This window comes from Polypterus senegalus, chromosome 8, assembly GCF_016835505.1.
Source record: "Polypterus senegalus isolate Bchr_013 chromosome 8, ASM1683550v1, whole genome shotgun sequence".
Taxonomy (NCBI): domain Eukaryota; kingdom Metazoa; phylum Chordata; class Cladistia; order Polypteriformes; family Polypteridae; genus Polypterus; species Polypterus senegalus.
Genome location: NC_053161.1, coordinates 99,834,925 through 99,848,506, shown reverse-complemented (window position 1 = coordinate 99,848,506; position 13,582 = coordinate 99,834,925). Strand labels below are relative to the sequence as shown.

General features: G+C 38.5%; 1 protein-coding gene across 1 annotated transcript in view; it reads left to right on the top strand.

Annotated features, from left to right (window-relative positions):
* The window catches only part of hspa14 (heat shock protein 14), a 41,284-nt gene that overhangs the window by 3,185 nt on the left and 24,517 nt on the right, over positions 1-13,582 (top strand). Inside the window, exons 4-6 of the mRNA XM_039761486.1 lie at positions 9,603-9,651; positions 12,501-12,606; positions 13,272-13,362. Of these exons, the coding sequence (XP_039617420.1) occupies positions 9,603-9,651; positions 12,501-12,606; positions 13,272-13,362 (246 nt within the window). The remainder of the gene's footprint in view (positions 1-9,602; positions 9,652-12,500; positions 12,607-13,271; positions 13,363-13,582) is intronic.

The following is a 13,582-nucleotide window of genomic DNA, read 5'->3' as shown; positions in this document are numbered from 1 at the left end:
TTATATATATTTTTGGCAAAGGGACTGTCTCTAATGACTTAGCTAGTCAACCTTAAGTATGTGCTGAGGAAATGTTTTCTATAGTCGGGACAAAGAGGGGCAGACAAACAAAGGAAACTCGGCACAAGTTCCATGCCAACACTTGTGCATTAAACCATTCATAAACAAACTGGTCCCCACTGTATCATGTAAGTAATCAAAATGTTACATACAGTTTTGGAGTTATGCTCTACAAGAGACATTTATTCAAATGACAGCTCTTTGTACTCAAAATTCTCTTTTGTGTGATCTGTGGAAACAAGACATTAATGTCACTCTTGTATGTATCTTTTGCAGTTTTCATTCATTTTAAAAACAGTGTGAATTTTTTTTCAGTAGGTGTTGCTATTGCTAGATTTGGAATTGGTCCATTTTGGGCTAGTTCTCACACACACCCAACCACTGTCCATTGTAGAGGGTCAATTTAGGTCTGCAGTTAACTTAACATAACATAACACATACCCTAAGGTTATGTGAAGTAAACTGGTTTACTCTAGGGAGAACCCACTCAGTAGCAGGAAGAACATACTACGTTTTTGTAAGTTTCTGTAGCAAAATTAATTCCCTGAATTTCTTAGCTGTGGGGCTGCATTTTTAACCATTGTGTTGCGCTAATGTAGTTAGGTGCAGTTTAATCAGCAAGTGGTCAAAGTGAACTGTTTTTCCTTAATGAAATAATAATTCAATTGTGTGGGACAACTAAACAATATCAAAAAAAGTAAGTACAGTATATGGAAAAATAACTCAAAGTCGTAATTTAAATTCAGTTTGCCTTGTGCTTCAGTTGCACTTTACCTTTTAACAGTGTAACTGCTAAAGGTACATGTAGCGAATTAGGTAAGTCCACATGAAACGGATAACTCGATACAGGGCAGCATTCACACAAAAACAGCAACAGCCAGGAGATGGCTTTATTTTGGACAAAAGCCACAATACAATGGAAAACTTGCTTGTAATATAATTAACCATTAACAGCTGTGTTTGGTGTTCTTCCAGAGGGGCTTAAAGTGGAGAAGGACAAACAAATTGTGATTGCATTCACTACACTGTTGGCACGCAGACTTATTCTGATAAACTGGAAGAACCCAAACTCTCCTCTTTTAAGTCAGTGGGAAACCGATGTGTTATATAATTTGAAATTGGAAAAAATCAAATACTCAGTTAGAGGATCTGTACAGACTTTTTTCAAAACATGGCAGGATATAATCAGTAATATTTTAAAATAAGTTTATAAAGCACAGAGAATTTATTAATTTAGGTATGTTTACAACCCTTAAATTTTACACCGTTTGGCTTGCTCTCTTTCTCAAGGGTGGGGATCGATCTGTTCTTAACATAATTCTTTTTTTTGTAAAAACTTGATAGCTATGTATGGATTGTAATAAAATTAATAATAAAAAAAAAAACATTGGATGATATAAAACCTTCAGTACCACGGCAGCACAGCACCCATCAGTGGTGCAAGGTGCTTTGATATACAGTATATACTCTATACCAAGGGCTTGATATACAGTACAAACTGAAATAAACAACCCCTTTATTACCAAAATAAAAGTTTCTTTCACATGGGCAGAACAACAAAGATGTACTTTCCTACAGTAATGATGATTTCTTCCATCACATTGCTTTTACTCTTGATTGAAGGATCCAATCATCTCTCACACTGAGAGGTTAGATTTTATACAGTAAAAAATGATTAAGATAGTTAATCTTATCAGTTACACTTGCTGCTTTAATCATATCTTCCAAATAAACTTTATTTATGACCACGCAAGTTTCTAAACAAACACACAAAACTAATGGACAGGGCAGTCTGTAGAAGAGATGAATTGAACTTTTGTGAAATATACCTGCTGACACTAAAATCATTCAGATAATGTGAGAAACCTGCCTCTGACGAAAGCTAGCAGATCTCTGTTTGATAGAATTAGGTATATCTTTACAAAATAGTACTGCAATAAAGCTTTTTTTTTTTATTAAAAAAAAATTTTAAAAACTTGCCAGTGCAGTATATAGGTAAAGCACATCTCAGTTTGAGATTTCAGCGTGGCACACATTTGTATACAAACTGGGCAGATAACATAACTATGCCGGCCACCTAATTTTTTAAAAAAAATAAATAAATAATAATTTTGAACTCCATTTCTAGTTAGCAGTTTTGTCAAAATAGTACTGAATGCACTGTTGAAGTCAGAATAAGTTTTTAAAAAAGTAGTGTATAAACAAAATATTGATTTGATTGATATATAGTTTCTGTGGTGGGCTGGCGCCCTGCCTGGGGGTTGTTTCCTGCCTTGTGCCCTGTGTTGGCTGGAATTGGCTCCAGCAGGTTGGATGATGGATGATATATAACTTTCATCAGATATCACAAGATATTGTTTAACATTGACTACCAGAGCATGATCAACACCCTTGTTGGTTGGTAAGTGAAATAGTTTGGTTCTTAAGAAGTTTTGGTTAATTTAAGATTTAAATTTTCATTGTGTTCACATCCATAGTTATTTCAAAATTTGCAGCGGCAAACCTATCCCATGTTTTTTTTTTTTTTTAATATATAAATCATATTTGCCTTAAATTAAACTAATTGTTTTCACACCTGGCATAGATTATTCGGATCATTTGTTAATGATAGTGCAGCTTCAACAGTCATAAAGTGTCTCTTAGACTTATAACCAGCTAGAATTTTTTTGCGCTGTCTTTAAAAACACAATTGTAGTTATTGATACCAGAATTTGCTAAGTTGTGTTGAAACACTGACCTTTCACCACAGTCGGCATTATGCAATAAAAAGAAATACTAATCCACTAAGCCAGAAATAAAATTTTTGCGGCAGAATTATGTTTCATAACAATGACATACAAGCTTAATTTATTTACAGTTAAAGTCAGAAGTTTCCATACGCTTAGGGTAAGTTCTTTAACACTCACTTTATAACCTCTCCAGAATTTATACTAACAACCTATAAATTTGGCAAATCTTTTAAGACATCTACTTTGTGCAGGGAAAAAGTAATTTTTTTTCCAACAGTGTTCACAGACAGATTATTTTACTTTTTATTGACTATATCACAATTCCAGAAGGTCACAAGTGTACATACACTTTGTTAATATTTGGTAGCATTGCCTTTAAATTGTTTAACTTGAGCCAGATTTTTTGGGTAGCCTTCCACAAACTTCTTACAATAAGTTGCTGGAATTTTGGTCCATTCCTCCAGACAGAACTAGTGTAACTGGGACAGGTTTGTAGGGCTCCTTGCTCACACATGCTTTTTCAGTTTTGCCCACAAATTTCAATCTGATTGATGCTCAGGGCTTTGTGATAGCCGCTGCAATACCTTGACCTTGTTATCCTTAAGCCATTTTGGCACAACTTTGGAGGTATGCTTAGGGTCATCGTCCACTTGGAAGACCCATTTGCGACTGAGCTCTTGCTGCAGTATAACTAAATAATTTTCTTTCCTCATGATGCCATCTATTTTGTGAAGTGCGCCAGTCCCTCCTGCAGCAAAGCACCCGCACAACATGATGCTCCCACCCCCATGCTAAATGGCTGGGATGGTATTTTTTGGCTTGCAAACCTCACCTTTTTTCTTCTAGACAGAACAATGTTCTTTACGGCAAAACAGTTTGATCTTGAATTTATCAGATCAGAGGACATTTCTCCAAAAAGTAAGATCTTTGTCCTGATGTGCCAAAGCAAACTGCAGTCCGACTTTTTTATGATGGCTTTGTTGCTTCATCCTTGCTGAGCAGCCTTTCAGGTTATGTCGATATAGGACTTGTTTTGCAGTGGATATACATACAGTACTTGTCTACCTGTTTCCTCCAGCATCTTCGCAAGGTCCATTGCTGTTGTTCTGTGATTGATTTGCACTTTTCATGCCAAAGTACATTCTTCTGTAGCAGACAGAATGTGTCCCCTTGCCAAGCAGCATGACAGCTGTGTGGTCTCATGGTGTTTATACTTGGCATATTGTTGTTTGTACAGATGAACATAGAAGATTTCAGGCATTTGGAAATGTTCCCAAGGATGAACCAGATTTGTGGAGTACACAATTTTTTTTTTTCTGATGTCTTGACTGATTTCTTTTGATTTTTTCCCATTATGTCAAGCAAAGAGACAGTGAGTTTGATTGTATGCCTTGCCTAAATGTTGATGGCCAATTAGGCTTATTGGCCATCAGAGGCTGATTGCCTAAAGGCTTGACATATTTTTCTAGAATTTTCTAAGCTGGTTAAATACATAGTTAACAAAGTGTATGTAAACTTGTGACCCTCTGGAATTGTGATATAGTCAATAAAAACTGAAATAATCTATCTGTGAACATTTTTGGAAAAAAATAATATTTTAGCCCTGCACAAAGTACATGTCTTAAACAATATGCCAAATTATAGTTTGTTGGTATAAAATTTGGGGAGGGATTATAAAGTGAGTTTTAAAGAATACACCCTAAGTATATACATTTCTGACTTCAACTGTAGTTTGTTTTCTAATTTTTTTCAAAGAAGTTAGAGTATTGGTTTAATGGCTTTGTTAAGGGATGTAAAAACAAGTCTGTAGTGATCTTGGGGCTCATGTATAAATGGTGCTTTCACCTGCTCCAACAATGATGGACGGATTAAAAGGCAGAACTCTACGTGACCATCATCATCAAGCCCTTTCCGTGAATCCTAAATCCAAAGAGGACTGTTTCATTTATGTTAGGTAGAATGCCCAGAGGGGACTGGGCGGTCTCATGGTCTGGAATCCCTACAGATTTTATTTTTTCTCCAGCCGTCTGGAGTTTTTTTGTTTTTTCTGTCCCCCCTGGTCATTGAACCTTACTCTTATTCGATGTTAATGTTGATTTATTTTGTTTTATAATTGTGTCTTTCATTTTTCTATTCTTTAATATGTAAAGCACTTTGAGCTACTGTTTGTATGAAAATGTGCTATATAAATAAATGTTGTTGTTGTTTTCACGCTCAATTCGAGATGTATAAAAACTAAACTTGATGTAAAGTTGTGCACATTTTCACTGCAGCCTCCCACCATGCGTACACACTTTTCTGCTTGGTTGTGCAAAATGTCAGCATCAAGAGCCAGAGCAGTGCTTCTCTTTCTGTGTCATTTCCCTTTCTATTTTATTATATCTATGATGCAGGCTTTATCAAATACACAGAAATTAATTGCATATCGCTTATAAACTTAAGCTACTTGATTGTTATTATTCTTTAACAATACAATGTTGCGCAAAATGGCCAAACTATTCCAAATACCATAGCTTCTTCAGCATTGTTTCTGTCAGTGCACCACTGAAACTTTTTTAATCCATTATATTTGTTTGTGGTATCACAATTGCACACCAGGTAATTAGTAAAGTCCACAGTGGGTTGTGTCAAGTGTGCAGAGGATTATCAGGATGCAGCTTCTAGCCCTGGAGGACATTTTATAGCACACATTGCCTCAGGAAAGCCACCAGCATCTGCACGGATTCCACTCAGCCATTTGAACTTATTTGAACTTTGAACCTATCTGCACTTCTCTCATCTGGCAAACGCTTCAGTGCCTTTCCTGCATGGATCTCGAAGCTCAGAAACAGTTTCATCCCAAGAGCTATAAAAGCACTCAATCCACCAAGTGCTCCCTGTAGAACTGTTTGTACTTAGAATTACAATTACCTCACTGTATACTTGCAATACAACTATAATATTGCACCACATGAGTCACTTTATGAACCATTTGCACAATATGCAAATGTATATTTGTACTTATGCTTTCATATTGTATATTTATTGTTTTTTATTATTTTTTAATCATTTTATAGGACAATTAGTTTATGGAGGAGTTACATATTGAATCTCATTGTGCCATACAATGACAAAGGAATTCAGTTCAATAGAAGAGTGTGTATTTGTAGATGACTATCACTGCCTTCTAAGTCAATTTAGATTTCCAAGAGCTATTCTCTTGGAGCTCTGTGCTGTTAGAATACTAAGATTTATACTTGATGTAATTTGATGAAATTCTTTAAAGTATGTAAATTTTATAGATACATTTGTTAAGTAATTTAAGTAATATATGCTGTTAATAATTAAACATGTGTGGGCATGGTGAATCCATACTGGAACATGCTGACAGTAGTGTGCAGGGAGTGATCACCACACAGAATACATTGCCTTCATGATATTACAGCTCTCTGAACATTTTAGAATACAAAAAAGTATACTTGATATCGTTTTCATGATTAAATGCATTAAAGCATGTATTAAACATGTGGGGGCACAGTGACACAGCAGTAGCAAAAATGAAGACATTTATTGTGTGGCTATTGGTCACGTGGAGAAACAAAACAGAAGGTCAGGAATTGAGGGTCGGCATGTTTGACAGAAACAGTACAGCTAAAATAAAGAATAAAGAAAGCTCATCCAGAAGAAGATCTGTTAAATTCCCAGGACACACTGCCACGATATCTCTAAAATGTGATTGCAAAAGCAGCAGTACAGTCAGTGCAAAGAACATTTATGGCAATTGTGATGAGGCTCCAAGAGGCTAGATATATGAATGAGTATCCCGCTGGTTTAATTAAAACAATGTGTAAATGTTGGGTTAGTGAGCTGGTGGTCAGGGACACAGACGCACAATTCAATGGATGTTCTTCTGAGCAGTGAATGTAATGTATTCTGTGTGGTGGATCATTGCCTGCGTGCTCCTGTTGACATAAGAGAGAGCCCATTTAAGAAGTACATACCAATTAACGACTAAGTCGGGGAACACTTATAATACAAAGTATTAGACATGCTATTTTAGCTAAACCAAAGTTGGTAAGTGGTTCCAGTCTGATTTCTTTGGAAGACCATCATTTAACATATTTTTGTCTCAGTCATAGCTGATCTTCTTACTATATAAAAGCGGTCGGGATTGTCCTTCCGTCCCGTGAGTGCTACGCAGGCGCGGAGAGTCACACGCCCCGTCCATTTTGCAATGCACGATGGGATTTGTAGTTTCGTTTTTCCTGGTAAAAGATGATTTTCCACTCCAGACTGTGCAATATCTTCTTCTTTCTTACTATGTAAAAACGGTCGGGATTGTCCTTCTGTCCCGTGAGTGGAAAGCGTAGCGGTATTCCGCTAATCACAGACTTACTACTTGCAGCTTGCGGTACGAAGCGACATGATGTGAGCAGAGTTCTGGTGCTCCCATCGTTCCCTTGCTTTTTTACGCGATGCGCTGGAAAAATAGACAAAATTATGTCTCTGGGAATAATTAATGTTGATGGAGTACAAATTCCTCACCGCGTAGTAAATATCAGGGGGGTTCAAAAGGGCGACCTCAATATAGAAAAAAAGCTAAAATTTCTTTAAAAAATAACAGAAACTACGAATATTAAAGTAATACCGCTCAAATGCAATATAACCAAATTAATGAGTTTGTATAAAATATCAAATTGATCTACAGTGGTGTGAAAAACTATTTGCCCCCTTCCTGATTTCTTATTCTTTTGCATGTTTGTCACACAAAATGTTTCTGATCATCAAACACATTTAACCATTAGTCAAATATAACACAAGTAAACACAAAATGCAGTTTTTAAATGATGGTTTTTATTATTTAGGGAAAAAAAATCCAAACCTACATGGCCCTGTGTGAAAAAGTAATTGCCCCTGAACCTAATAACTGGTTGGGCCACCCTTAGCAGCAATAACTGCAATCAAGCGTTTGCAATAACTTGCAATGAGTCTTTTACGGCGCTCTGGAGGAATTTTGGCCCACTCATCTTTGCAGAATTGTTGTAATTCAGCTTTATTTGAGGGTTTTCTAGCATGAACCGCCTTTTTAAGGTCATGCCATAGCATCTCAATTGGATTCAGGTCAGGACTTTGACTAGGCCACTCCAAAGTCTTCATTTTGTTTTTCTTCAGCCATTCAGAGGTGGATTTGCTGGTGTGTTTTGGGTCATTGTCCTGTTGCAGCACCCAAGATCGCTTCAGCTTGAGTTGACGAACAGATGGCCGGACATTCTCCTTCAGGATTTTTTGGTAGACAGTAGAATTCATTGTTCCATATATCACAGCAAGCCTTCCAGGTCCTGAAGCAGCAAAACAACCCCAGACCATCACACTACCACCACCATATTTTACTGTTGGTATGATGTTCTTTTTCTGAAATGCTGTGTTCCTTTTACACCAGATGTAATGGGACATTTGCCTTCCAAAAAGTTAAACTTTTGTCTCATCAGTCCACAAGGTATTTTCCCAAAAGTCTTGGCAATCATTGAGATGTTTCTTAGGAAAATTGAGACGAGGCCTAATGTTCTTTTTGCTTAACAGTGGTTTGCGTCTTGGAAATCTGCCATGTAGGCCGTTTTTGCCCAGTCTCTTTCTTATGGTGGAGTCGTGAACACTGACCGTAATTGAGGCAAGTGAGGCCTGCAGTTCTTTAGATGTTGTCCTGGGGTCTTTTGTGACCTCTCGGATGAGTCGTCTCTGCGCTCTTGGGGTAATTTTGGTCGGCCGGCTTCTCCTGGGAAGGTTCACCACTGTTACATGTTTTTGCCATTTGTGGATAATGGCTCTCACTGTGGTTCGCTGGAGTCCCAAAGCTTTAGAAATGGTTTTATAACCTTTACCAGACTGATAGATCTCATTCTCATACTTCTGTTCTCATTTGTTCCTGAATTTCTTTGGATCTTGGCATGATGTCTAGCTTTTGAGGTGCTTTTGGTCTACTTCTCTGTGTCAGGCAGCTCCTATTTAAGTGATTTCTTGATTGAAACAGGTGTGACAGTAATCAGGCCTGGGGGTGGCTACGGAAATTGAACTCAGGTGTGATACACCACAGTTAGGTTATTTTTTAACAAGGGGCAATTACTTTTTTACACAGGGCCATGTAGGTTTGGATTTTTTTTTCTCCCTAAATAATAAAAACCATCATTTAAAAACTGCATTTTGTGTTTACTTGCGTTATATTTGACTAATGGTTAAATGTGTTTGATGATCAGAAACATTTTGTGTGACAAACATGCAAAAGAATAAGAAATCAGGAAAGGGGGCAAATAGTTTTTCACACCACTGTACATATTGAATTGCCTTTAGAAGTGGTCAACTTAAAAGTCGGTCGTCTTAAAAGGCGGGTCAGCCTAGTAGGGATATATAAGGTAAATCATTGTATGATCATAACTTGAGAATAGGATAAGAACATGTACAACATTATATTTATTCTGAATTCTGTAATGATATGATCTGATTTTAATTACAGTACGATAAATAATAGTTTATTATCAGACATGGGGAATAAATTAAAACATTTAAAAAAACTAGAATGTGTCAAGCAACGCTGAAGGGAGTTGAACCGCTTTTCAAAACTGTTTTACCTGATCACATTTCATGAGTTACACTTTTTAATTATACTGTTGTGACATAAAACCATTTCAGTTCATGTCTCCTCATATAGATTTGTCCCTTGCTTCCTTGCCTAATGTACATTTTAAAATATTAACATAGGTTTCATGTTATTTATATACACTGTGTGTGTGTGTATATATATTTATTTTATTTATTTATTTTTTTCTCTTTCATGCCTAGTTGCAATGACCCACATGCTCAAAAACACACAGCTGAGAGCAAATGCCCAGTAAGTATAAAGTATATATTTAATAATTTGAATAATTTTATTTGTTATGTTGAATTTCCTCTGGTCCCTATGTGACGATGTGGGTTCAGGCTCCACACTCCCTTTGCTGTTGGAAGCACATGAACCCAACACCGTCGATAATGTTACCGAGTGAGCTAGTCAGTGGAGGCAAATAATTCCAGCAAGGGGAAGGTAGAAAGTGCAAAAGTGCTTTTATTAAAAGCCAACAAAACAAGTGTTCATAAAAAAGTGCAGTTCTTCACAGTTCATTAAATAACCCATAAAAAGAACACGTGGAGGTTAAAAATCAATAAATAGAAAAAAAACACATCCTTAAAAACGAGAGGTTAAAATCTTCTTTTGGAAGCAGTCTTTAAAACAACAAACAACAAATCCGGTGCATCATTTGTTAGCGTCTCACCTGCTAATCCCGTTTGGGCATCGCAGCAGGCAAGACGCTCTCTGCAGCTGCCCTCCTGAAACACACACACGAGACTGGAGACCTCCCGATCCCTGGCTTCGGTATGGCACTCATCCCAGTCCCAGAGAACTTGGTTTCCCACAACGCCAGGTCGCCACGTTGGGGATTCCCACCACCAAGTCTCCCGACTTCCGCTGCCTTTCAATGGCCTCTCGCGCCAGTCGCCTTCCTGGTCACTCCCGCTACCTGATCGCTCAGCGGGATCGACATCAACACAAACACCTGGGTGTCGGCCTAACACCCAGCTTCTACGCAGCTGTCCACGAGCGCTCATTCGCTCGACCGTCCGCTCGCTCTTCGCGGCTCTCTCTCTCTCTTTCACCGACCTGCTTCCTCTCCTGCTCCCGGTAACCTCCGTCCTCTCTTTTCCTTTCTCTCTCCACTTTTCTCCCGATCTTTTTTACCCTTTAAAACCGACTCGCTTCTTTTAAAATGTGAGGGCCATCACAGCTGTAGCATTAGCCACGGGAGCAATCACGAATGTGGGCAGTTCCTCACCTGTGCACACGGTGAGAAACGCCCACATCGACGACTGCCCCGCGGCTCGCTACAACATCGCCCCCCCTCACGAAGCCGCCTCGGGTGCGGGGATTATCTATTTAAAAATGGCCTTTACTCAACGAGCTGTGGACCCATATCACCACATTCCACCCCCCATAAAACTCCAGTTGCATGGGAAGGCTCCACACCACTGCCAACCCAATGCAACTGGAGCTCAGGTCCACAGCTCGGCCACTCTACACTGCACTAAAACAATCCCCCACTAAAACAAACCAACCCAAGCCCCCTTCATAAAAACAGGACATTAAAAGAATAAGAACTTTAAAAGACAAATAAAACGACAGCAATAAATAAATGTATTTAAAAAGCTCAGTCCTTAAAAATGTCCTCCTCCGGCTTGGGTACGTGGGTCCTTCAAAGTCAGTTACCAATCCCGCTTGCTGCTCTGTCTCCTCTTCTGGCCTCCACTGCTAGCTCATCCCACCGCTGCCACCATATGTGACGATGTGGGTTCAGGCTCCACACTCCCTTTGCTGTTGGAAGCACATGAACCCAACACCGTCGATAATGTTACCGAGTGAGCTAGTCAGTGGAGGCAAATAATTCCAGCAAGGGGAAGGTAGAAAGTGCAAAAGTGCTTTTATTAAAAGCCAACAAAACAAGTGTTCATAAATAGTGCAGTTCTTCACAGTTCATTAAATAACCCATAAAAAGAACACGTGGAGGTTAAAAATCAATAAATAGAAAAAAAACACATCCTTAAAAACGAGAGGTTAAAATCTTCTTTTGGAAGCAGTCTTTAAAACAACAAATCCGGTGCATCATTTGTTAGCGTCTCACCTGCTAATCCCGTTTGGGCATCGCAGCAGGCAAGATGCTCTCTGCAGCTGCCCTCCTGAAACACACACACGAGACTGGAGACCTCCCGATCCCTGGCTTCGGTATGGCACTCATCCCAGTCCCAGAGAACTTGGTTTCCCACAACGGCCAGGTCGCTCACATTGGGGATTCCCACCACCAAGTCTCCCGACTTCCGCTGCCTTTCAATGGCCTCTCCGCGGCCAGTCGCCTTCCCTGGTCACTCCCGCTACCTGATCGCTCAGCGGGAGCGACATCAACACAAACACCTGGGTGTCGGCCTAACACCCAGCTTCTACGCAGCTGTCCACGAGCGCTCATTCGCTCGACCGTCCGCCGCTCTTGGCTCTCTCTCTTTTCACCGACCTGCTTCCTCTCCTGCTCCCGGTAACCTCCGTCCTCTCTTTTCCTTTCTCTCTCCACTTTTTCTCCCCGATCTTTTTTTTTACCCCTTTAAAACCGACTCGCGCTTCTTTTTAAAATGTGAGGGGCCATCACAGCTGTAGCATTAGCCACGGGAGCAATCACGAATGTGGGCAGTTCCTCACCTGTGCACACGGTGAGAAACGCCCACATCGACGACTGCCCCGCGGCTCGCTACAACATCGCCTCACGGCCGCCTCGGGTGCGGGATTATCTATTTAAAAATGGCCTTTACTCAACGAGCTGTGGACCCATATCACCACACCCTATGACCCATACATTTTAATAGCAGTTGAAATTTTGTGTTCAAAAATAGATGGAATATAGAATGTTTGTTTAGAGAATCTGAAATTCTCAGATAGATGATTGTATAACTAAGGTTAGGGTCTGGTGCACAAGCACTGAAGTGAAGTCCTGATTTCTTTTATCCTGATGTCTTTTATGTGGAGTTACTGCTTGTAGTTTTATGTGGTCATAGGGGTTTTTTGGGATGGAGTGAGGAAAAAACAAATGATGCATAGTGAAATTGCAGGTTTAGAGAAACTCATTATACAATAATTGGAGTAAAACTAATGTTATTTTTCAGGTTGTTAATGCAGATGAAATGGCAAAGTATGAAATCGATACTGGTGACGATATCAAACTTGTCTCGCCTGAAGAGGTGGCAAAGTTAATTTTTATTAAAATGAAAGGTCAGTAGTATTGGAAATTGCATATTTCTACTGTTAACACTAGTCGGGAGTTTTATGGAAAATTGCAAACCTTTAATATCCCTGACAGAAAATTGGCCAGTTTTATCTTTTTAACTGTGTAATATAGCAACTAGCATAGAAAATATTTGAAATATTCCATTTAGTCATGATCTATTAATGTGCCATATGTAGTCAAAAAAGAAAAACAACTTCACTGGCTGATCCAAGCTTTTAAATAAATGTAAATGGTTTGGCTTTTAAGAGTGTTTTCATACACTGCTGCTTTCATTTAAAAAATGGAGCAGAAGGAAAGAAGAGTGCATGTCCAGAAAGTGGTTTAATATAATAGACTGCATTTTTTAAAATCAGTTGCACACACCCAAACTGAAACTTATTTCCCTCTCACAATACTCCTTTCTATTAAAGGTACAAACCATCTTGTCTAAGCTAAGTCTTGAGTATGCAAGAGGTTACATTTTGTGTCTAGAAATTTCTGAAATATTGACCCTTTATAAGATAGACTACTGGTCTCATTAGAAGAGAAAAAAGATTAATTGGTGAAACCCTATCAAAAAAAAAACTAAACTAAAAACTATGAACATACATTTTTATAGTTCCTTTTATTGTACTTAGTATTTCTAATGTGTAATTTAATGTTATTGCAGAAACTGCTCAGTCAGCCTTAGGTTCAGATGTCAATGATGCAGTTATTACAGTACCTTTTGAATTTGGAGTAGAGCAGAAAAACGCTCTGAGGTAAGGTTTCTGGATACAATTTAATTGGATCATGGTGCACTTTTTATGTTAATATATTAATTAATACAATTTTATTATGCAGTTTAAAATATATTTTTCCAATTTAATTGTAGAAAAGATCAACAGTCCATGGCAAGATTGGGAATACTCTGTCACAGTACATTTTCTAGTTTCTCTGGTTGATAGCTTTTGAGATGGTGGCTGTAAACCATTAGAAGAT